The 26,500-nt window shown below is 34.7% G+C and overlaps 1 protein-coding gene across 34 annotated transcripts in view; it reads left to right on the top strand.

The window, feature by feature from the left end:
• Positions 1-26,500, top strand: part of SLC4A10 (solute carrier family 4 member 10) — a 428,088-nt gene that overhangs the window by 315,118 nt on the left and 86,470 nt on the right. For all 34 annotated transcript variants that reach the window (XM_085001241.1, XM_085001266.1, XM_085001254.1 and 31 more), the window contains 7 exons: positions 3,150-3,307; positions 6,087-6,174; positions 12,340-12,486; positions 15,390-15,490; positions 18,463-18,637; positions 19,224-19,357; positions 19,757-20,002. In XM_085001241.1, coding sequence (XP_084857367.1) covers positions 3,150-3,307; positions 6,087-6,174; positions 12,340-12,486; positions 15,390-15,490; positions 18,463-18,637; positions 19,224-19,357; positions 19,757-20,002 — 1,049 coding nt within the window. The remainder of the gene's footprint in view (positions 1-3,149; positions 3,308-6,086; positions 6,175-12,339; positions 12,487-15,389; positions 15,491-18,462; positions 18,638-19,223; positions 19,358-19,756; positions 20,003-26,500) is intronic.

The following is a 26,500-nucleotide window of genomic DNA, read 5'->3' on the forward strand; positions in this document are numbered from 1 at the left end:
GGTGTAGTTCACCGACAGGTTGGATCTGGCTTGCTGTGGTTGAGGTGTAGGCCAGGGCTACAACTATGATTCAACCCTAGCCTGGGAACCTCCATATGCTGTGGGTGCAGCCCTAAAAAGACAAAAAAAAAAAAAAAAAAAAAAAATTCTACTTTTCTGTAGTAGTCTTAAGTCTTAAACTCTCTCCCTGAATACCCATTGGAATTTCCTTAACATCTTAGTATGTAGCTTGTCCAGACACTTCCAGTTCCACCACGATCTTCTGTCTAAATGTGTTTCCTAGAGATATAACTTTCTTACCCACAGCTTAAGTACCAAATGCCCAGAATAAAGCATCTTTCTTTCTTAGTATTAAAGTCTGATGACCCCAGAAGCATGAGTATGCATCCAGATCTGTAAGAGTATATAGCATTATTTCCTCAAGATTCTGTTCAGAGGACCAGAGAATTCCAGGATTTCTTTCTTTATTCCAAATATTTAAGTTCCCTTGAGATCTGCCTAAGGGACACAGTTCAATCTAGTTCCTCAGAGCTGTTCTTGGTATTTGTAGTTTTATAAAAGGTTTCATTGTGGTTCTTAAATATGATCTTTTGTTATATTCAAAATGTAGTTAAATTGCCAAATAAGGCTCTTTATGAATTGTATATTAACACAAATACAAAAATATAGAGCTATCTCAAGAATAATATATTATTGTATAATATAATAATATAATTAGATAATATATAATCTATTACCCCAAATATATGGTTGCTCCAAGAATAACATAATGAGTACTCTAGATATAATAATATTTAACCATAATTTATTACATTTTAAATAAAGATAAACTTGCTAATCTTGAAATTAAATTCTGTATATTTTAATTCATTTTCTAAATAACAGATATTAATCAATGATGTATTAGGTATTATATAATGCAAAAAATATAATGTAAGGTACATTCATTTTCTTTTATAAAATTAAGTTATTTTATCATACTAGGTACTCCTTGATTTAACTAAATAGAATCTTAAAGCAGTTATGTGTATAACTGCCACCTGCCTGAGCCACAGACTTCAATAGTTAAGGCTGTGGCATTTGTCAAGAAATAAATGCATTTATAGAAAGTTTTCCAGGTTGAACTTAAACTTGTCATTAAAGTTATAACAAGTACTATCGATATGACTCATATCATTTATCAATTACAGATTTTCTTATAATATTGTTTTCTCATTTAAAATTTCATTCCAATATATAAACAATGTATAATTGTTGTTTCTATTAGGGAAAAATAATAGTTTACTTTTTTAGGCTCCAAAAGACTTATGGATATTTATTGTGTTTTTATCACAGGGCTAATAGTGTATAGATATTATGAGCTTACAAATTAATGTCTGGAAGCATATTTATAGATTAAAAACTTTGGAATTTATAATGTTTGTTAAAAATTTTTATAGGGAGTTTTACTTTTTCTTTAAAATAGAACATTGCTTCTATTTTATATTTTTAGTCAAGTTTCTTGGATTATTTTTATATTTAATTCTTGTGACAAAGCGAATACTTCATATAATGAGCTTTATGTTTTGGAGCACATTTATCTTACAGAAAAATTAAATGGCTATAAACCTTCTAAATAACTGTGCTGAGGTCTTGATTTCAGAAAGCAACATATTTAATATAGTCACTAAAATCTGGCTATGGACTTCTAAGTTTTTTCTCCTAAAAGTTTTAATTTTTTTCACTTTATACTGCTTGGAAAAAATATTCTCAAATCATTATACTTGCAAAAGAAATATCTGGCCTAAGAAAAGTCTTCTCAGCCTCGCTGTATTTGCCAGAGCTCTTTTTTCACTCTCTTCTCTTCCTTCTCCTTTTTCTTCTCTTCTTTTCCCTCACTCTTTCCTTCCACTTCCTCCTCATCCCGTCATGTTCATCATGTTCATGTCAGTCATGTCAGCCCCCTTTCTCCCTCTCCCTCCATTTCCCCTCTTCCACTTCCTCTTCTTCTTCTCTTCCTTCTCCTCCTTCTTCTTTTCCTTCTCCTCTTCCTTCTCCTTCTTCTCTCTCTCTCTCTCTCTCTCTCTCTCTCTCTCTCTCTCTCTCTCTCTCTCTCTCTCTCCCTCCCTCCCTCCCTCCCTCTTTCTCTCCCCCCCACTCCCATTTTAATCTTTGGTCCCCATTTCATTACATGAGAGCAAAAAACAATTACCACAGCAGTTAAACTATTATTCTCCCTACAAACTGATTTCCATTAAAAAGCAACTCAAATGAATTAAAAAGAAGAAATAGGCCTTGTAAAATTCACCTTAAAATTGCTGCTTAGTTTTCACTGAGGCTACGTTTATAAAAATTGATATTTACTCTTAAGAATATTTTACATTTAAAAATAAAAGGGAAAAATTACATTCATTTTTCAGACTTCATCCTTTAAGCATTTCTTTTTGTCAATGATGCTTTTGTTCTGTGTGCATTCATTTCAATTACAGACATCTCATATCAGAAATTCAGCTATGGCTCTTCAGCAACTTCAGATGCTAATAATTTTATTCTTGTTTTCTTTGCTCTGCCATATCTAAATTCTCCTAAGACAAATTAGAATTGAAGATTGATCAGGCCAAGTATGGAATGTGAAGGATATAGAACAACTAAAATAAAGATGAAGACTAAAGTCATAATTTATACTATAGGGAGAATCATGATTATATCTCTTTTGAAATAGGCATGTTTTGAGCATTAGTTAATTGAAATATATTGTGCATAAAATTACAATAATGTAGTATACAAATATTTAAATCTATCGACATATGATAATTAAATTATGAATAAAGTATATTCACTCAATTTAACACATACTCTTTTCTCCTTGAAAATTTCAATGTTACTGATGCTGAAAAAGCATCTCTTAAAAATATTGACTAGAGAAACTAGAGTATTCAGTGTATTGATGAGAAATTAGAAAAACACCCAAGTAAAAGAAAAAAGTTCTTTTTAAAGGGCAAATGAGATGTTTAACTATTTAAAAATTATTTAAACTAAATCTCTATAAGCTATATTTATTTAAATTATATTTGCTGATGGGTTTCCAGGTGTGAAGTTCCATGCTAGGATATGATTTAGCAGATTCATCCAGTTTTGATTTATCTTATTTTACTTCGTGATGCTCTCAGGTTGATCTGCATTTTATGAAGAAGATTCCTCCAGGTGCTGAAGCTTCAAATGTCTTAGTTGGGGAATTGGAGTTTTTGGATCGAACTGTGGTTGCATTTGTCCGGTTGTCTCCAGCTGTGTTGCTTCAAGGACTGGCTGAGGTCCCAATCCCAACCAGGTAAAAAGTATAAGAACGTCTCTTGCATTTTTCTTTTCTTTTAATTTTTTATTTTTATTTTATTTTTGCTTTTTAGGGCTGCACCTGTGGCATATGGAGGTTCCCAGGCCAGGGGTTGAATCAGAGCTATAGCCTACAACACAGCCACAGAAATGCAAGATCAAAGCCTCGTCTGCGACCTACACCACAGCTCAGGGCAACTTCTTAACCCACTGAGCAGTGCCAGGGATTGAACCTGCATCCTCATGGATACTAGTCAGATTCGTTTCTGCTGAGCCACAAGCGGAACTACTTCATTTAGCATTTAGCAATCATTTAACATTTTTAACACTTAGTTATTCATTTAATATTTTTTCATTTAGAAACTAATGACTTAGGGATAACTCAAACTGAATTATGTTGTTTATTATTCATCACTATTTTGTAGAGGTTAAGACTGTCCATGGGTAAATTGTGAAGAAAAAAGAATAACAGCTACAGCATATTAGGTTCCTACCAATTCTTCCAGGGGACCTTATTTTCTTCCTTTCTCCTCCATCAAATGTGGTTCCTGCATATAGAAGCCTTTCATTCATCCTATTCCCATAGCAAAGCATATTTGTGTAGGGCCCCATTACCCACATGACTGGAGCCCTTTGTTTGATGGTATAGTTGTTTCAAATGCTATTAGTATGCCTCCTCTTTCAAACACTGAATGCCTTAGCTAAGTTAAAATAATGAAAACTTCAAAGTGCTGTGGCAACTGGGCTTGTAGAATGTTTCTTTATGAACCTTTGGCCTTCACTTAAAACATAGCAGATTCCATCGCTCTGTGTTTTGATTGTGGATAAGATATTCCAAAATATGGAATTGTTTAGTCAGGAGAGGCCACAGTGTATCCGTACTTGTCTGTCTGGAAGGGGATTCAGTGTTTAAGTACCTATACCTGAATCTGTGGAAGAGCAGATTTGAGTCAGGAAACTAGTTACCAATTTAGGTTATAGAGAGAAGTGTCTGTTCATCCTGTTGGAGAACCAAGATTTCAGATACATACCAATTTTATTAAAAGGGGGGAAGTATGAACGGAAAAGTGAAAGTGGCATTTTTCTGTATACAACCTGTAATCTATTCAGAGTTTCTGGTTATTTGGGATTCAGATTTAAGATGTCAAATTTACTAATTGGAGAGGTATTATTTTAGTAGATTAAAATTCCTTTGAAGGCTTCTAGAAGTAGTACGTTCATATTCCACTGCTTAGAAAGGTGTCTGATGACCTCTGAATAGATGATGGCTATTCATGACAGTGATAGTTCTTATATTTTAAAGGAAAGAAAAGAAAAATTCCCTGGAGTACAGAAAAGCCATAATTGGGTTATATACCCTCACTTTGAAAACTGCTAAGGTGTAGGCGACCTCATTTCTTACTGACATAGAAAATGTATCTAGAGAACAATGGAGGAAAAATTAGGGGCACAGTAGAGCCACTGTATAAGGAAAGATTGAAAAGACTAGACTATTTAGTTATGAAAGGTGAAAAATGGAAGATTTGTTAGACAAAATTAAAAAAAGCCATTCAGTTTCCTAATTATCCTTTCTTAGGAGGACAAAAGGGCACACCGTGAATATACCAGTAATACATGGTAAAAATGTCAGAAAATAATTTTAGGGCTTTATAAATAGCCCATGTAATGAAAACCTGAAAAATAGCAAAATGTACATAGGTTAGGAAATTTCTTACAAGTATTATAATTGATAAAGCATCTGCCATTATACTATATTTTTTTCCTGTTTTAAAGAGTATAATAGACATTTCTATATAGTAGAAGTTGACTTGGATTCACTTAAAACTAACATAAAAAATTAATGTCAGACCCTCTAAGACTATGTAATATGTTACATCATGTAAAAACATGTAAAATTTCTCAAGATTATAACTAAGTGAAAGGTAGAATTGTGGTACCTATTTCAGTACACTTTGTAAAGCAATTGGTCTTCACACATAAGAGTAGGAACCATTTAACAAATGAATACTCTAGAATTATGTTGCAGAATATAGAGCATTTTAAAATTCTCAAATTTCCCTACAGCATTGACCTTTTCAATGATGGAACAATTAACCAGTCCTCCAAAGTGAAAAACACGTGTTGATTTCTTCAAAAGCTCCGGTTGTGTTGATGAGTTTGATAGGCTTTGAATTTAATTCAAATGGAATATTACAATGCAGTTTTTATTTTTATTTCTCCAGCATTGGAATTAATAGTTTTTTAAGTCATAATTAATCTTTGGCTCCTGGTAATAATTTTTTCTATTTAACATAAACTTTATATACATCTACTTTTTTTTTTTACTTTATGTTCTTTCTTTATTTATAATACTGTATTATCTTTCCCCCTTTTAACCTAGTTCTACAATTTACATAGTAGTGAGTTCTCTTCCTTAGAATTCAGAAAACTTTAATCAGATTTTACTTTTCTCAACTTTCTTCTCTAAAGTTTATAAACTCCTTAAAATTCTCACCAACAACTGTGTAGGTTTTATAGGCAGCTACATAAAGGAACAGATGAAAATAATCACAGATTTCAACTGCTCAAGGATCTTAAGCATACAAGCTACTTTGAAATAGTTCATAAAATGTTTCAAAATAAGTAATAATAAATAACCTATGAAAAAATATGGACATATTTTACATCAAAGTCCCTATCTTTTGTAATTCCTTTGAGATGAGTGATTCTGTACTACTAAAATTATTTTTATATTTCTATCTTGAAACATTCATGTTTTCTTTTCTTCTTAATTACAGATTTTTGTTCATTCTTCTGGGACCCCTGGGAAAGGGTCAACAGTACCATGAGATTGGAAGATCAATTGCAACCCTAATGACAGATGAGGTATTTATTCAAGTTCATTGGGAACATTTCCCCCTACTAGGTACACCTAACTTTTGGAGTTCTGTATTCATGACGATTTGCTGTGAATCAAATTTCTTTGTATTGAATCTCTTTTCTTTTAAATGCTTCTACTGTAAAATTTTCTTTGGGAAAATTTGTTCAAAGGGGGTAATAAATTCATACACATAAACATAATATTTTAAAACCTCATACTCTAAAGAAAATTTGTTATTTATCGACATTTAGAATGAATTTATTAATATTCCGCTTGTAGTATATGTGTTCCAAAGTGAGCACCATTAGTATCCTGGCAAATCCTGTTTTGGGCAAAATAATTTTAAGGAATCAAAAAAAACAATGGTAGGAGTTCCCTTCATGGCTCAGCCGTTAACAAACCCGACTAGGATCCATGAGGATGTGGGTTTGATCCCTGGCATTGCTCAGTGGGTTAAGGATCCCACGTTGCCATGAGCCTGTGGTGTAGGTCTCAGACACAGCTCAGATCCCACGTTGCTGTGGCTGTGGTGTAGGCCGGCGGCGCCGACTTGACCCCTAGCCTGGCAACTTCCATATGCTGCAGGTGTGGATCTAAAAAGCAAAAAAAAGAAAACAAAAACAAACAACCCCCCCAAAACAAACAGCTTAGTTTATTTGAATAACATGACACCAAAAGCCATGCAACTATCTATCAACTGTCTTTATAATTGTCTAAATGTAGGTGTGCTTAACCTGGGGATCATTGAACATTAGAGGAGCTATAGATAGATTTCAAGCAGCTTGTGATTTCTTTGATACAGCATACAAATTTTTCTATGTAAAATAATTTGTATGTTGATTTTTTAGAGGGGCTCAAAAAACATTTATCAGCTTCTCAAAGATACATGTCTCAAAAATGTAAGGTCATAAAACTTAAAAGTAGTGTCATATAACTGGTTTCTCTTATTCTACAACACATTATGAAAATTTACTTTTATTGTTTTTATTATAAAAGAAGGGCAGATACCATAAAAATCACAGAAGGAGAATAAATTCAGAATTCAGTAGTAAAAAAAAATCCTCAGAGATCTGAATGTGCCAGGAAAGTTGGTGAACAGTAAGGGGGAAAACATGGCTGGGCAGGAGGGAGAAAGGAGAAGAGCAGTAGGTGATGAGGTAAGAGAGACAATGGGCCAGTCTGTGTAAGATATTTGTAGGTTATATGAGGACTTTGAGTTGAGAAGCAAGTGGAAGATTTTGAGTAGGTAAATAACATAATTTGTCTTACATTTGAAAAAAATCACGTGGCTGCTGGGTTCAGCCATCATGGAAGAGCAAGGGCAAAAGCAGAGAGATGACTTAAGAGTCCATCGCAACCCTCTAGGCAAGCAAGGGTGGTGAGAGAGAAATGGACGCAATTTCAATTAAAAATTCCAACAGGATTTATAAGGGAGCTTGATAAGCTGATTCTAAGAAATATATGGAAAAACAAAGGTCCAAAAATCACTAAAGCAGGCTTGAAGGAATAAAATATATTTGCTGGGATTTCTTCATAATTCACTGCTGTTCCTCTGTTTTCTTTTCTGTATCTTTCCTACTTTTTACCTGATGTATTGGTGAGAGCTTTGCTCTTGAATTATCCACACTGGTTTCTACATTATCAGTCTTTCCTCCCTATGTATCATTTCTTTAACCTTACAAAGATAGTCTAGAATCTCCTGCCTTCTAAAAGGAAGAGAAAGGAAGGAAGCAAGGATGGAATAAACTAATGAATGAAAGAATGAAGTGAGGACACTTCCTAGTTGTATGATCTTGAGCAAGTTAATGTCAACTCTGTTTCAATTTTGTCACTTCGAACTGGGAAGTATATATTTTGTGTTGTTATTATGATAAATACATATTTATTGCCTACTTTATATTGGAGATAAAGTGATAGACATTAAAGACATGGTTACAGGCCTAATAGAATAGCCCTGAAATCATCCTTGACTCCTCCATTTCTTTCATACCCATGTCCAATCTTGCAGTAAATTTTCCTGGCTCTACTTTCACAATATATCCAGAATATTAATACTTCTCATTTTATGAACTGCTACCATCTGGTTTTCTCTATAATCATCTGGCTTTCACTCTTCTCACCTGGTCCTGGCTACCATTATGATTTATCATTGCAATAGCCTCCTACTTGTTCTCTCTGCCCTTGCCATACCTCATTATGTTTTCAACACAAATAGCTAGAGCAATAACTCTTCTGCTGAGACCCTCTAATAGCTTCCCAAATCATTCAGAGTAAAAGTCAGAGTTCTTATAATTATCTACAGAGTCCTGTAGGATGTCCTTCTGCCTCTTCTACCTTACTTCTCAGACCTCATTTACTTTCTCTCTAGCTACACTCCTTCCCAGAAACTGACTTCCTTGCTACTTCTCAAGTGTGACATGCCTGCTTTCACCTGAGAATCTTTGCACTGATATTTTCTCTGCCCGAAAAGCTCTTATTTCTGAGGGCTACATGGCTTGCATCTTTGCCTCCTTCAAGCTTTTGCTGAAATGTCTACTCATTTAGGGCTTCCTTAAGTCATTCTGTTTAAAATTGTAGCATCCCCTGGTTGTATCTTCATTTATTATTCCTATATCATTTGTCTCCATTGCACTTTCCGCTGTCCAACAAAGAATATACTCAATTATATTGCTTATTTTTCATCTCTCCCCTCCCCCAATATGTAAGCCCCATGAGAGGATGGATTTTTTTTGGTTTTGTTTACTGCTGTGTCCCTAGCACATAATAGTTTGATAAATATTTACTGGATGAGTGATCAGAACTCATGCTTTAGCAGGGAAAATAGGCATTAAATAACTAATTATAAAATTAACAATTAATTATAATAAATAATTACAATGTAAGCTATCAAGAAAAAGGACAAGATGTTAGGAGAGGATTAACAAAATTCTAATCAGAAAAGGCTTCTCTTAGAAGTCAAGTGTGTACTGAAGTTAGAATGTTAGTTAAAATATTGAAACATCCTTTCATCCCTGGGATAAATCCTACTTCTATCGTGGTGTGTACGATCCTTTTAATGTATTATTGGATTCAGGGTGCTAATATTTTGTTGAGGATTTTTCATCTATGTTCAGCAATAATACTGGCCTGTAATTTTTTTTTTATTGTGATATCTTTGTCTGGTTTTGGTATCATGGAGATGCTGACCTCAGAAAATCAGCTCAGAAGTATTCCTTCCACTGTAATTTTTTGAAATAGTTTGAGAAGAACAGATGTTAACTCGTCTCTAAATGTTTTGTAGAATTCACGTGAAGACTTCAGGTCCTGGAATTTTGTTTGTTAGAAATTTTCTGTTAAATTGTTGTTATAGATTCAATTTTATTACTGGTAGTTGGTTTGTTCATATTTTCTATGTCTTGGGAGATTTTACATTTCTAGGAATTTATCCATTTTATTGACATATAGTTATTCATAATAATCACTTGTGATGCCTTATGCTTCTGGGGTATCAGTTGTAACTTCTCTTTTTTCATTTCTGATTTTATTGATTTGGGCTCTCTATTTTGATGAGTCTGGCTAAAGGTTTAACAATATTGTTTATATTTTCTATGATAAACAATATTGTTTATCTTAGAGATTTAACAATATTGTTTATCTTTTCTAAGAACCAGCTCTTAATTTCACTGATCTTTCCCATTGTTATTTAGTGTTTATTTCATTTATTTTTGCTTTAATCTTTATGATTTCTTTCCTTCTCATATGAGGTTTAAATATATATACACACATATATATGATTATAAGTTGCTGATCTAACTTAAAATGTCTTTTAGCAACCCTGCATTTTTGCTATTCTCTCCTCATGATTACTGTTTTTTACATCATATTTTACATTTTTTTTGTGTGTGTGTATTCCTTACCTGCTCATTTTGGGTATAGAAGATTTTACTACTTTTATCTTTTAACCTTCTTATTAGCTTTGTATGTGGTTGGTTTATTGCCTTTACTGTATATTTGCCTTTACCGATGAATTTTTCTTTGTAATTTTCATGTTTCTAATTGTGGATGTTTTCAATTCTTAAATGTTTGAATGAGGTCTCATGGCAGGTAAACACACAACTATATTCCAATAAAATTATTGAAAAAAAAACCTCTAGAAGAGTATGGATGTTCTGAAGCATAAACTCAGTGACTTGTGGCATGGGAATTTGTGTTTTTAATATTTAAAAAATCTCTCAAAATACAACTAAAGCATTAATATATCTTTGATGTCTTCATATTATCCTAAGGAAAGACTGTATATGTATTCATCATACTGATATCTTTTATGAAATTCTCTTAGTTGGAAAGTAAAGAAAAAAACCTTTGAAAATTATAATTATTACTTCTTCAGCAATTTAAACCGAGTATCAAACTGGACACTAAGACAAATAGTCTAAAAATAGAGTAGGATATTTGAAAGCATAATTCCATGGATATTTGTGGATATTTGGTCACTGTAATATAGATCAGCGTAAAGAATAATATAGTAGTTCCAAACCTCAAATATTTGTCCATTCCATTTCATATCATATGAAATTCAAAAAGGATTGGAAATAACTATATTATCTTCATATGAACTAATCCTTCCCATTGACCTTTACTTTTACTTACTTACTTAGTATATTAAGTCTATTATTTCTCTGGATGTTAGTCAGGAAAGATTAGGTTATGCTGGAGGAGTAATCAACTAATGACTCAAACCAAAAAGGACCTTTTTTTTGCTTTTTAGGGCCGCACCCATGGCATATGGAAGTTCCCAGGCTAGGGGTTGAATTGGAGCTACAGCTGCCAGTGTACAGCCACACCAGCTCTGAGCCACGTCTGTAACCTACACCACAGCTCATGGCAACGCCAGATCCTTAACCCAGTGAGGGAGGCCAGGGGTCAAACCCACATCCTTATGGATCCTAGTCAGCTTCATTAACCTCTGATCCATGATGGGAAATCCCCAAAAATGACTTATTTCCATCAGGCTGTATGTCCATCGCAAGCTGGCAGAGGTGTTACACTCATTATAGTCTCCAGGCACCCAAGTTCATGGAAGCTCAGTCTTGACCTGTGTTTTCTTAGTCATACTATGGCAGACAAAAGACAATGTGATAAATCATGCACTGGTACTCATAACTTCCATTTGAGAGTGGCATATATACACCTTAATAGGACACACCTAATTGCATTATCAAAGAAGGCAAGGAATGCAAGCCTACATGTCTCAAAGCAAACCTATGGTATCTATTAGTAGCCAAAATGATTTTCACAGCGTGTGTGTGTGTTTGCGTGTGTATGTATGTGTGTAGATGTAATTTATACTTTGAATGGAAATGTGCTTTCCATACTGTCTATACAATATGATATATATATATATATGGATATATGTAAGATATATATTCAGAAAAAACTAATTTATAGTATTATTATTTAAAAATTGAAACAAAATTAACCTTTTTACTTAGTTTATGCATGCCATGGTATAAATATAGCTAAAATTTCAAATGTATTCTAGAAATTTTTATCTCTATTTTAAAGCAAGACTTCTTTCAGAAAGCTTGATTTACACATATATAAACAAGCTTTGCCAAGCTTGAATCATTAATTCTAGTTTAATAGCTTCCTTTCACCCTCTTTTCCCTTCTCTATCTCTTGCACTCAGAAATTTCAACATTCATTGCAGCATTCTTTTTTTTTTTTTTTGTCTTTTTATCTTTTTAGGGTCACACCTGCAGACTATGGAGGTTCCCAGGCTAGGGGTCCAAACAGAGCTGCAGCTGCCAGCCTATGCCAGAGCCACAGCAGTGCCAGATCTGAGCCACGTCTGTGACCTACACCACAGCTCACAGCAATGCCAGATCCTTAACCCACTGAATGAGACCGGGGATCGAACCCACAACCTCATGGTTCCCAGTCAGATTCGTTTCCACTGCGCCACAATGGTAACTCCCATTGTAGCATTCTAAGAAAAAATAAATATTGGTATGCATTCACAGAATAAACTAAATTATAGTAGTTCACGCTAAAATCTTCTTTAGTTAGAGCCTCCTATTTTTTCAGGTTGTTGTAATCACGTGAAATAACTAGGAAATGAAAACGCAGAATACATTAAGATTTTATAATTGTTTTCTTATCTATAAATGATATTTATTTTCCTTCTATAGGTATTTCATGATGTTGCTTACAAAGCTAAAGATCGTAATGACTTGGTATCAGGAATTGATGAATTTCTGGATCAGGTTACTGTTCTCCCTCCTGGAGAATGGGATCCAAGCATTCGAATAGAACCTCCCAAAAATGTCCCTTCCCAGGTATGTATATGCAGAAATACTCTTAAAAATACCATCACTTTGTTATCTTTAAACACATTTACTAAAATGGTATAATCAATCCAGAGATTCAAATGATTTAAATTTTAGCTTCTGTGATATTGTGATTTATTATAGAAAATATATATCTGATCTTCAGCTCTATTTCTGGCACAGAGCTCATGAAATGCTTGGAATTTTCTTTTTTTTAAGATGTTTATTTTTTCCATTATAGTTAGTTACAGTGTTCTGCCAATTTTCTATTGTACAGAAAAGAGACCCAATCACACATACATATATACATATTTTTCTCACATTATCTTCCATCATGCTCCATCATAAGTGACTAAATATAATTCCTAGTGCTATACAGCAGGATCTCATTGCTAATCCATTCCAAAGGCAATAGTTTGCATCTATCAAACCCAAATTACTGTCCATCCCGCTCCCTCCTCCTCCCCCTTGGTAGCCACAACTCTGTTCTCCATGTCCATGAGTTTCTTTTCTGTGGAAAGGTTCATTTGCGCTGTTAGATTCCAGATATAAGTGATATCATATGGTATTTGGCTTTCTCTTTCTGACTTATTTCACTTAGTATTAGAGTCTCTAAGTCCATCCATGTTGCTGCGAATGGCATTATTTTGTTCTTTTTTATGGCTTAGCAGTATTCCATTGTGTATATATACCACATCTTAATCCATTCATCTGTCAATGGACATTTAGCTTGTTTCCATGTCTTGTCTATTGTGAATAGTGCTGCAGTGAACACGTGGGTGCATGTGTCTTTTTCAAGGAAAGTTTTGTTCAGATACATGCCCATGAGTGAGATTGCTGGGCCATATAGCAGTTCTATATTTAGTTTTCTGAGGTAGCTCCATATTGTTTTCCATAGTGATTGTACCAATTTACATTCCCACCAATAGTTTTCTCTACACCCTCTCTGGCATTTGTTATTTGTAGACTTATTAATGATGTCCATTCTGACAGGTGTAAGGGGGTACCTCATAGTAGTTTTGATTTGCATTTCTGTAATAATCAGTGATGTTGAGCATTTTTTCATGTCCTTGTTGGCCATCTGTATATCTTCTTTGGAGAAATGTCTATTCAGGTCTTTTGCCCACTTTTCAATTGTTTTTTTTTTTTTCTGTTGAATTGTATAAATCACCTATTGATTTGTTTTAAAATACCTGAACAAAAAATATCTCCTATATTTTCCTCAGAATAGTTATTGGTACTATTCATACACACTGCTCTTTCAAAACCCTTTTCCCTTACTATAAGATGAACACTAACTTGAGGAAATGGGTACTTTAAATGACTAATGTATTTCCTGGTTTATCATTTGCCTTATCAGCATGTAGCTTCTTCCATGGTAAAACAATGAGTTCACTTATCCAGTAAGGGATACTTCCCCAGAAGACCAAATAATGTCACTTTTTTCTGAGACTTGCTAAGAAATACTTCCCTATGTGATTATTGGGTACTGTGGATCACTCTTAAAGCCCTTTACTAATGTGTGATAATTATTTACATGTAAAAGCAATCCTTTCATCAGTAGGCAGATATTCTGTCTTTTATATTTGAATTTCAGTTCATTGAATCTATTTATATACCCAGGAAATTATAAATGTTAAGCCATGAACTTTCCTGTGTTTTGTGCATTTTTAAACCTATTTTTGTCAGAGTTCCTGTTGTGGCTCAATGGAAACGAATCTGACTAGCATCCATGAGGATGCAGGTTCCATCCCTGGCTTCGTTTACTGGGTTAAGTATCCTGCATTGCCGTGAGCTGTGGTGTAAGTCACAGATGAGGCTCAGATCTGGCAATGCTGTGGCTGGGGCATAGGCCGGCAACTACAGCTCTTAGTTGACTGCTAGCCTGGGAACCTCCATATGCTGAGGGTGCGGCCCTAAAAAATAAAAAATAAAAAAAAGGAAAAAACCAAAAAACCTATTTTGTCATGTTTTAAACCTGTACCATTTTATCTAAATGTTTCATTGTAATAAGATCATTTGATCATTCACACTTGTTCATGTTTATACTAAACATGAAGAGCATGTTACACTTTCACACTACTTTGAGATGACAGTCAAGTAAAAAAAATAATTTTAAGCACTTTTAAGTGCTTTTGAACACATCGATGTGCTCTGAGATCACCAATAGGTAGGATTTTCTGATTTTTAAAACTCTCTGTCACTGACAAAACTAAGTGGAATAGACTTGTAGGAAAACAGCACTTACATAACCTCAGTTAATTTGTTATTAGCTCAATCAGAAGCTTCCTTTTCCAGTAGTCTTCTGGATCTCTTTGTGTCAGAAAGAACCTTGGGTAGGAAGATATGAGCCAGAATCAGAGAGGGAAATATACTTTAAAAATAGTTAGTGATAAATAATTAATATTTAGTGAACAGTTGAACTAGGTGAGGCAGATGACACCACGGGCACCTCCTCATCCTCATCTCTACCTACCCTAACCCTGGTCTCTGGGTCTCTTTCTCTCACTTTATTTTTTCTTATCTCTATCTCTACCTAATATAATAGGTTTATTTTTTGTCTCCATTAGCAGAATGCTTTTTCTTGCTCACCTTTGTATCTCAAGCATCCATAGAAATGAATGGCACACTAGGCATTCATATATTAGTTGAAAGAATGAATAAATGTTCATCATCTTATTTCATTCTCTCAACCACACTGATAGGTGCTGTTATCATTACCAGTGAAAGAAGGAGGGAACTGAGGCTTTAGATGGCTAAACTTTCTGGAGATCATATAGCAAATAAGTAACAAGAGCCTGGGTTCTTAGCCACTCTGCATATTGCCTCAAGGGAAAAAAATTGTTTTTGTTATTTACAACTAGCACCTGAAATTAAAAAACAAAAACAAAACAAAAAAAATCTCCCTGCAGGAGAAGAGGAAGATTCCTGCTGTACCTAATGGAACAGCAGCTCATGGGGAAGCTGAGCCCCACGGAGGACATAGTGGACCTGAACTCCAGCGAACTGGAAGGTTAGTGAAAGCGCTTGTGTGGGACTTCAAAGACCAAATGACATACCATTTTTTTTGTGTGTGTGCTGGGAATTGCTGTTTTGAGAACTAATTTGTTTTTAAACTTTGAATATCTACTCTTTGGGGGTGACTATGCCAATTAATTTGATTTTTCTTTAGTTACTAATGATTGTCATTACTATTAAACGAGAGCAGTGACTACACCATTCCATTTATATACCTAGTCTTTCATATTGCTATGCGTAAAATGCATTCACAGATTCTTAGAATGAATAAGAAAACTGTCAGTTGCCCCTTCCAAAAGAGCCTGTTGAAAGCTTCAAGTTCAGAATGGAAATAAAAATAAATACCAAGAATTCAATCTTATAGACCTTATCTCATTACATGCAAGTAAAATGTATATAATAGCATTTTTTTCTTTATACGGTAGTAATTTGAAAGAGCTATATGATTTATTTTTCTAATCACACATCTTTGAAGAGATGAAAGCTTCAATTTATTTCTTAAAATGATTCTTTATGGTTTTTTGACAGCTTGTCTCTCTGCAAGCAATGTGTGAGCAGAAAATCAGAAACCCTTGGGTGGGTCTCTCTTCAGGGAATATGTGCACACAGCCTCCATTATAATTGAAGGCAATTGCAAAGACTTCGCAGGATTGGTGCTCCCCTCCCCTTAGGGCCATTTCCTGTATTGCTTTCACTGTGTCCTCTAAGCTGACTTTCCAGTTCCTGACAACTGTGCATTTTAATTCTCCTCTGTTCTTTCCCTTTATCTATGTTTTCTCTCTGAGGAAATGTCCTTTTATGTCTTGCTCAGGCTCTGTACCTAATTTGAAATGGTCCAATTTTTTTTTTTTCTTTTTCCCTTTTACTGGAAGTGTTGTTACTCCGTCTGTTTACTTTCATATTTTCAAATACTTTTATTTTTAGCGTTTCCCCCCCTCTCTCTTGGGTGTAACATGCCACATAGCTTAGATTTTTTTTTTTTTAAGTTCACTTTTCCTTACTGCTTCCTAAATCCTCCCAGGTCACCAATATCCGGTATCTTCGCTTCTCCAGAGTTCTTCCACAGATTCTGTTGCTGACATGACTTGAAGTATCCATTACTCATCTGCTCTCCTGGAGTTGCTGGTGCACATCTGGGCTGCTCTTACACTGCTCTCTGCAATGACCTCCCACTTCCGGATATAGATTTTTGCTGCTAAATGCACGTTTATTACACAGTAATATAACAGCTATTTAGACTAATGTATACCCTAATAAGTAATTAATTATAAAACAGTAGTCTAATAGAAAGTGCTATCAAACCTATAAATATTAACTACTAAGTAATAATTCATAACCACCTCAAGTTCTTTGGGGGATTAGGTGGGATATAAATCATAAACAAATGAATAAATAGAATAGTAGATTAAATCTATTCTGAATAGTAACTTTGACAAGTTAACAAATCATTCAGAAATGATCCCCCAAATAAAAATTATGCATGTGTTTTACTAAGCACAGGTAAGGGAACCTAAGGTGATCTTATTGTGTTTGTGAATTTCACATTTTTTTTAAAGCTTCTCTGAATTTTAAATGTCCTTTTTTTGTGTGTGTTCTCCAATTGAAATTTTATCCTTCTCAGCCTCTCCTACTCCTTATCCCTCTAACAGAAGCAATCACTAGAAAAAGTGATTCCCTTACTCACATAATAGGAAGATGTTTGCTAATGTGCTACTGTGGTATCTCTGTCAGTCAGATCAGGACAATTAAAAATAATATGCAAAATTTTCACTTATTCTGAAGATGTACATTTTTCAAGGCCAATCAGAACTTGTTTCTCAAGAGAACATTCATTTTTGGGATGATACTTAGACTGCCAGATTATTTTCTTATTTAGAAAATAACAGAACTTCAATATTTTTCCATAACCTAAGTTTACTTAGCATACTGGAAGTATGTTGAATATAATAGGTTTTTTTTAACCTTCATGTAGGAACTTAATCAAGCCTTATTTATTTTAATATGACATCTTTATTCCATAGAACACAAAGAGCTTTTAGTAGTCAGATGTTAAATCTGCATATTGTTATTAAATTGTTCAAAGAATGAGAATACCTGTTTAATGCTCTCATTCCTAATAGATTAAAGAATTTTAGCCCTCAATTTTAGGCAATGTTTCACAATGCTTCTCTTCCCCTACCCACTCCCCAAATCATCCTTCAAGTGTTTCAATGTGATTTTTGAATATATTTAGAATAAATGCATTTATACCAAGTAAGGTCATTATTGTTTTGTGAATGATAAATGTTCAGATATGTTTAGACCATAATAGATCAAAATTACATTTATCTAGATTGGTTATTATAAGGTCCCCATTTTAGTTTTCTAAAAAGGAAAACCGTGGAGTCCGCCTGTCCCTACTAAGTATTACTGTTGTCCATAAGGCCATTTAAATGCCTGCCTGGAACGTTATTTGGTGAGGGAATTTTTTTGGCCAAAAGAGAGGTAACTGAAGCCATGGTTATATAACACTTTTTCTCTCTAGGATGATGTCTACTGGAGTATATAAAAGTCAGTTTACTTTCCCTTCTTTACTTTCTGCTATGCTAAATGCAATAGAAATAATTTGAAAATATTACCAATGGCTGAAGGTGGCCTGCTTTTAGGATTAGGCTGTAAAAATGGCAGAGAGATTAATCTTTAAATCTCATTACTTGAATTTTGATTGAAGAACAGCTGTGAACCTTGTTTGAGAGAACCTAGCATTTTTTTTTTTTTTGGTTGTTAACACAGTATTTGGTTAGGAATTTAAGTGACGTAGTGGTGCAAAGCCATTCCTGTAAATCATGAGAGTACAACCTAGTAGGTTAATATGGGTCTCATCTCTGCTGATGGAAGACTGTGACCTGGCAACAAAGCAAATGAGCATTTTGATTGGTGTGTTTTCATATTTGTATGTCACTATTGTGTTTTTCCCCCTTGTCTTAGGATTTTTGGGGGACTTATTTTAGATATCAAAAGAAAAGCTCCATACTTCTGGAGTGACTTCAGAGATGCTTTCAGCCTGCAGTGCTTAGCATCTTTTCTATTTCTCTACTGCGCCTGTATGTCTCCTGTCATCACTTTTGGAGGACTGCTGGGAGAAGCAACTGAAGGTCGAATAGTATGTATTATGCTTTTCCCTGAACTTTGAAACTTAATCAGTTTTTAAGATTCATAGTTAGAGGAGGGTGCATTTAATTTTGGATTCCTTTATGAGGAGACATTTGATACATGGTCTGGCAGATAAATTTCATGTGAATTTCCTAGATGGCTAATGGAAGTGGTAATTTGGGAGTGGGATATCTCAAAACAACTAATTTTTATCTTACACCAGGTCCTGATTTTATCCCTGGCTCCCCAATCCTAGGTTAGTAGTTGACTCTAGTTCTTACCTCTCAAGAGGTTCATTTCCCACTTATACAGGCCATGCTTCTGCCAGACATTTTTGTGAATACATGGAAACTTTTCATAAGCAAAAGAAAGTGAGATAAGGAGGGTACAATGGATGCATCCCCATCCACTACCATTCATATTCTATTGACTGCCTGATCCTTTTTTAATCTTCCTACCCTACTTCCTGTCCAAAGTGCCTAGGCTCTTCATAGCAAAGGATAAAGAATATACTCAGGTACTTAATACATTTTCTCCCTAGTTATAATGACAGCTTGTACAGCTTAGATAACGGAATCATTTATGTCTCTACACAGAGTGCAATCGAATCTCTCTTTGGAGCATCCATGACTGGGATAGCCTATTCTCTCTTTGGTGGACAGCCTCTTACCATATTAGGCAGTACAGGACCAGTTTTGGTGTTCGAAAAGATTTTGTTTAAGTTTTGCAAGTAAGTGTTATATACTTTTGGCCTTCACCCCTTTCTGTTCCTCTACTGTGTTTATACTTTTCTCAACAGCACATTTGTAGGTCTGCTGGGAGAGGTCAAAGTGGTTGATGTGATTCAGTTTGCCATTTTTGTCTCTCCATGGAAAGAAAAGAACAGTAAAATATTTATGTATGTTGTTATGTAATATTTATAAAAATTATATTCAGTTCTAAGCACTAAGAAACCTCTTTTAGTTTTGTACCCTTAGGTGTTCCCTTTAGACAAAGTCTTGAGTTCAGATACTCATGGGATGTGGAGCTTATTTACTTTCGCTTCCTGAATTAGACTTATTTCCATCTACTTAAAATGGTGGCAAGCTGTTAAATGACCTTCTTTCCACTGTTCTTTTACTTCTCCTAGAGAATATGGGCTTTCATACCTATCTTTAAGAGCTAGTATTGGACTTTGGACTGCAACCCTGTGTATCATACTTGTGGCTACTGATGCCAGCTCCCTTGTCTGCTATATCACCCGGTTTACTGAAGAAGCGTTTGCTTCTCTTATTTGCATCATTTTCATTTATGAGGCTCTGGAGAAGCTTTTTGAACTCAGTGAAGCATATCCAATCAACATGCATAATGATTTGGAACTGCTGACACAATATTCGTAAGTATCATTTCCCCTGTTGGCTGTGGGGCTTTTCTTTCTACAAATACTGCTATTGTTATAAGAGATATGAGGAACTTACTCAGCAGATAGAGTTCCTTAAATTGGCTCATGGTTTAAATCCTGGTCTCTCAGAGTTGAACAGGATTTTAAAAGTCATTTAGTCAGCTACTCATCTGATACTTGAGTTCTCATTATAACATCTTTGCCGAGAATATCTTTTTGACTTTGTATTTGTCAAGCATTCCCTATTAAGTAGTTAATAAACCAAGGTCAACTTTACTTTATAGAGTTTTTTTTTTTTTTGCAAATACTTTTGATTTTGGTCTTCCTTTAGAGCCTTTTCCATTTAATATAATCCAAAGAAACATAATAGTGAAAAGATAAGATTTCAGATTTAGAGTACTGAGATAAGACAGAGTCATGGGGTCTAAATTGCATTAGTTTGATATTTGAAAATATGGAAAAACCCTTAATTAAAAATAAAAAAATCACCAAATTGAAATGTAATTTTGCTTTTGGAATCTATGACATTTATGATAGAAGTAATCAGGTATTGCCTGTTGAAGGTAATATTGCCATTTAGCATTAAAGATGAGATTGTACTTACTGTACTTTCTAATTTTGTATACCAGCGGTTTGGAATTTCTCAAAGGCTGTGTTTGCAGAGTATATGTGGACATTACATTGCTCTTCTTTGATTTAATTTTGGATTTTTGGTTGCATTTATGCACACATTTTTAAACATCAAATATTTGAATATATTTTTCCCAGGCAGTAATAACCTCTACATCAACTACAGATCCTCGTCTTATAAACTGCTAAGATAGGCCCTCAAAATCTTCCTTTTTCAAAATATATCATTTTTGTGTACTATCAGAAGTTGAAATTGTTGAAATTAGGCCAAAGTAGTGCAATGTTATAATTTTGTTGAATGATGTAATGATGCAGAGTTGAAAATTAGATGTCTTTTAGTACTTTGAATTATTCTTGGTCATTAGAGATATCTTTAACAGTACATCACCATTTTCAAACAAGAAGAATCAGAGTGAATTATAAAATAATTTCCCCAGTAAAAATAAATGGCAAGGATGTTGTAAACAGGATTCAAAAGCAGATGAAGGCGATGTCAGGAACACTCAGAAAGCAGACAGATGGAAAGAACAGTTTGATCAGAATGAGAGATAACATGGACACATGCCTTTTCATTTATCTTTAGTTGAGAAGAGAGCAAGTGTCAGCTAATTTGGATTATCTTTGCTGGGATATATAATTATTTCTATTTGGATTTTCAAGCCCACTACATGCCAGGCCAGGCATTATGCTAGATATTAGGAAAATCATGAATAATATTCTGTCCTCAGCGAGCTTCTAGTTTAGTAGGAAATGTAGACAAACACTGTGGAATAAAGTGCTGTGTTAAAAGATTGGTCCAGAATGCTATGGTGCCACATCAGAAAAGCACCTAAACCACGTTTTGCATTCAGAAAAGACTTCCTGGAGAAAGACATAGAAAACCAAAAAAAAAAAAAAAAAAAATCATTAGGAATTGGAAAGGTACTAAAGAAAAGAGCTGGATGGAGAGTGGTTCAGGTGGAGAGAATGACACAGGCCTAGATGTAAGAAATTCATTAATGCTTTGAAATATTTGTCCCAAGTTATATAGATAGTAGTAAAACAAGGTCAGTTTTATGACTCTGATGTAATTTTCAGTAAATTAGCAAAGTTCTCCAAAGAAACAATATGTAACAAATAAGGGAGACAAAAGCAGAGCTATTCTGTTTGACATAGTAGGGAGGCACCAATTGCCCACCCCTTCCTGGACCCTCAGTGGCAGCTTCTAAGGTAATTTAGACTGAGAAACACAGTTTAAAATCCCCTGGCCTAGAGAGAAAAAAGATCAGAGAAGCAAGGACTGAGCCCTGGATAATGGTCACAGCTTGAGGGAAGAAGAATGAAAAAATGCAACCAATAGATGAAGAGTAAGAAACACATTCCTCCTGCTCAGCCTTCCAATTTTTAGCCTTCAGATGAGCACACTGCAATCGAGCATAACTGTAGTTTAAACTCGTGGCGTTTTCCTGGAAAAAGCAGGGATGATCTTCTTTTCTGATGCCTTTTTCTTACTCTTCCGGTTGTAGAAGGCAAGGGACATGACTGACTGTATCAAGAAATCTTTAGAGAAGATAGTGTTGTGGAGATCTAACAGAATACAGAAAAGAGATCATTGTTAACTTTAAAACTTTTAAATTTTATTTTATTGGAGTATAGTTGATTTACAATGTTGTATTAATTTCAGGTATATACCAAAGTGAATCGATCATACACCTAAATATATCCATTCTTTTTTTCCATATAAGTTATTACAAATTATGGAGGAGATTCTCCTGTGCTATACAGTAGGTTTTCCATCAATCATCTATTTTATACAGTAGTGTGTATATGTTATTTCCTCTTTCCCTATTCTTCCCGTGGGCCAATGGTTTCACCTATGGTAACTGTAAGGTTGGTTTTGAAATCTGAGAGTTTGTTTCTGTTTTTTACATAGAAAAGAGCTATGCATGCTTGAAAATGAGGTCAAAGTGACAAAGGAAAGAGAAAGATTAGAGATCAGAGAGAGAGCAGACAAACATGGGATTGCAACCTCCCAGAAGTTAAAAATGATGAGATCAAGACAAATGGTTAGGGGATATTTTGAGAATAAAAATAGCCATATTTGTCCATGAATCCTGCTTGTCATGGCGATCAAGAGGAGAGTGGCACAGTTTCTCCTTCTCCATCCCCACTTTTTCAAGGAAGATCCTGCAAGTTTTAAGTTATAGTTATGCTTTATCACAGTGTACTCATCTGAAGCCTAACAATTTGAAGGCTGAGCAGGAGGAATGTGTGCTAATCACTGTGTTCTATTGCCCCACAAAATTAGGGGGTGGAAAGGAGGGAAAGGATGGTTCATTCTGATGGATAATGAGGTTTTAGTGGTGCTTGACCCTAAGATGAGTAAAAGAAAAAACATGGAGAACAAGAGTGTCCCTGGTAAATGTGCTGATCACACACCCTTACTGTATCGTCTTCACTTTGGTTTTCGTACCATGGTTTCCTGGTTTCCAGAAACTCTCACACTGTGTACATGAATCTGATCAGGTATTCCCATTACTTCCTCCTTGGAGAGGCAAAACCAATCTTTTTTCCAATGCATACAATGCATATATTTATCATTGTACTTTTTGTCTTATGCATTAAAGAAAATAAGTTATTGCTTATAGTGATGGCTACTCTAATGTATAATCTCACACATTTGCACAAAACATTTTCTATTTCATGAAGTCCACATGACACTTTTGGTGGTTTTCTTATTCTTGTCACCATCACCTTTTCACATTAATCAGTGTTTAAGCATCATTTTACTCATGTTCACCTAAGGTTTTGTACTGGTGTTGCTGGCTTCGTGCTTTCACAGTTTTTATGAGAAAAATTATTAGAAAATGTCATAGCTAGGACACACTATATCTGAGATTTCAGTCTTTGTAAGCTTAATATGCTTGTGCTGCCACATATTTTGTTTAGGTGTTTAGATATTAGAAAAGAGGCATCATATTGAGGATCTACATTTGATATCTTTATACTTTGGCTTCCTATATTCAGATTTCCTTAAATGCATAGTTTTACCAACCAACAAAATGTCTTTGATTTTTTCTTTTTTTATTAAAGTGTTGTTGATTTACAATTTGTGCCAGTTTCTGATGTACAGTAAAGTGACCCAGTCAAACATAAATATACTTTCCCTTTCTTATATTATCTTTCATTATGGTTTATCCCAATAGAGTGGATATAGTTCCCTGTGTTATACAGTAGGACCTCATTGCTTATCCATTCTAAATGTAGTAGTTTGCATCTACTAATCTCAAACTCCCAGTCCATCCCACTCCCCCCATCTTTTGTTTTTTAAAGATTTGCTTAGTTCCTCTGCTATTCTAACCTTATGACATGGTAATAGGTGTACCTTATATTCGAAGCTGTAAGCTTTCCTATTGTGCCAAGAGCAAGTATCAGGATAATCAATTTAGTTTCAAGAGCATGCAAATTACACCAAAGGATCAAGATGAATATGTCAAGCCAGCAATAATCAGTGCAAGGGAATAAAATTTTTTAGGCTGTTTTGATTTTAAGAAATGGCAAAAACAGAGTAAAGCATTCTATTTACATAAGATAAAATATTCCTTCAATATAGTGATAATCTAAAGTCTTCAAGGTAGCCAGCTAAAGAAAAATTAGAAACATATTCATCCTTGCGGTAGATTGGGTCAGTGCAGAGAGGAGGGCCTGCTACTCTTAGTACCCAATACATTAACAGACTAGAGTTAAACAATATGCAACAATCACCAAGCTGTTAGAGGAAGTGATCTCCCACTAGGTTATCAGAAGTCTTTTTTTGTTGTTGTTTTTCCTGTCTCTTTGTTGGTTATTCCAATACTCAACTTCTTCATAACTCAGGGCAGTGATTTGTTCTGGATAAATGTTACTTACTGACTGACATTATACTCCTAGAAGAATATTATTTTTCTCATCTCCTCAACTAGATTTGAACCTCATTTAAAGCAGAAAACATGTAACGATTTTATCCCCCAGATTTCCAGACCAGTACTCTGGATATATAAGTGATATTTAATGCATATTGACTAACTAAACATGTAAAATTGTTAGACATCACCTAGCTGGTCTTCTTTGAGAAATAAAGACAACCGTGCTCTTTTACGGTATCTTTAATAGTACTCTTAAAGATTTCAACTAGAAGTTTTAATAAACTTGAAATGTTATGCGAATCTTAATGTGAGATAAAGATGCACACATATGAATCCATAAAACTAGTTCTTGACTGAAAATTTACACTGGGTCCCAACATGATGGAGAAGTCATCTGGAATAATGAAGAGAGGCAGGACTGCAACCCATTGCAGGATTCCAAAAGTTCATCAAAGAAGTAGGGAGAAAGAAGATGAAAGGGCAGTAATAGCACCCTCTAGTCAAAAAGTAAAGAATAAAACTTAGATTTGAACAAATCCCTGCATTTTACCTTTTTTAATCACTTTTTTAAACTACATATCCACTTGACTAAATTTATCCAGAGTTGCTTGCAACATAACTTTGTAATTATATTTTATGCATTTATTTGCATAATGTATGTATAACACCAGTAGATTAACCCCGGTACACTAGGCACCTATTAGGCATACCATTGTGCCCTCTATACCAACAAAATGCTTAGCAAATGTAAAATGAATATGTTTGTTCCTATTTTTTCATTTATGAAAATACTTCTTGGAAGTTCCCATCGTGGCTCAGTGGTAACAAACCCAACTAGTATCCATGAGGACATGGGTTCAATCCCTAGCCTTGTTCTGCTAGCAGGTTAAGGATCTGGCGTCACCATGAGCTGTGCTATAGGTTGCAGACACAGCTCAGATCCTGCTTTGCTGTGGCTGTGGCTGGCAACTGCAGCTAGGGTTCAACCTCTAGCCTGGGAACTTCCATATGCTGCAGGTGTGGCCCTAAAAAGACAAAAAAAAAAAAAAAAAAGACAGACAAAAAAGAAAAAAGAAAAGAAAAAGAAAATGCTTCTTACAATTTAACATAGAGTTTTTTTTTCTCCCTTAAAAAGCTTATATTATTAAGAAAGTGGACTATCTGACATTTTAGAATCAAATAAATATAATAGAATAGGAAGCATTCAATAAATGATTACTCAACAAATAAACTTTTGAGAGCCCATTTCATCTCATTGTTGTTTCTTTTCTTTTTCTTTCTTTCTTTCTTTTTTTTTTTTTTTTTTTTTTGTCTTTTCCTCTTTTGAGGGCCACACTTGTGGCATATGGAGGTTCCCAGGCTAGGGGTCTAATCAGAGCTACAGCTTCTGGCCTACGCCATGGCCACAGCAACACCAGATCTGAGCTGCCACCTATACCACAGCTCACGGCAACGCTCACGGCAACGCCAGATCCTCAACCCACTGAGCGAGGCCAGGGATCAAATCTGCAACCTCATGGTTCCTAGTCGGATTTGTTTCTGCTGAGCCACGATGGGAACTCCCTCATTCTTGATTCTTAATCTAAACACTTGCTACCTTGTTTACCTTTCCTGCTTTGAACTAAATTCTTATCTTAATGAAAAGTTTTATCTCAGGTAGCAATAGTATCCAGTATATTTGCTCGTTTTATCCTCACTCTTCCTAAAGGATTATGAATCTCTTATGTATGAGAGTATTTCTTCATCTTTCAGCCTCCAGAGAGCCAGAGGATTGGTAGAAAGAAACCAGTTAGCCTTGTTAGATATTTTCCAACAATGGTATTTCTCAGATCCACCTTTAGCTACTATTTTCCTTCTCTGTAACTATAGGTTTTCAGAACTTAGATAGAATTTATTTTTCATACTTTGCTATCAAGTAGCTTTGAAAGGGCAGAAATTTAAATAAGCATCCAATATTAGAGGGAAAGTGCTAAGCAGG

The sequence above is a fragment of the Sus scrofa genome, chromosome 15 (assembly GCF_054392235.1).
Source record: "Sus scrofa isolate SSC_HxYL_T2T_F1_AM1 chromosome 15, Sscrofa_HxYL_maternal_Yorkshire_Landrace_v2.0, whole genome shotgun sequence".
NCBI classification, from domain to species: Eukaryota; Metazoa; Chordata; class Mammalia; order Artiodactyla; family Suidae; genus Sus; species Sus scrofa.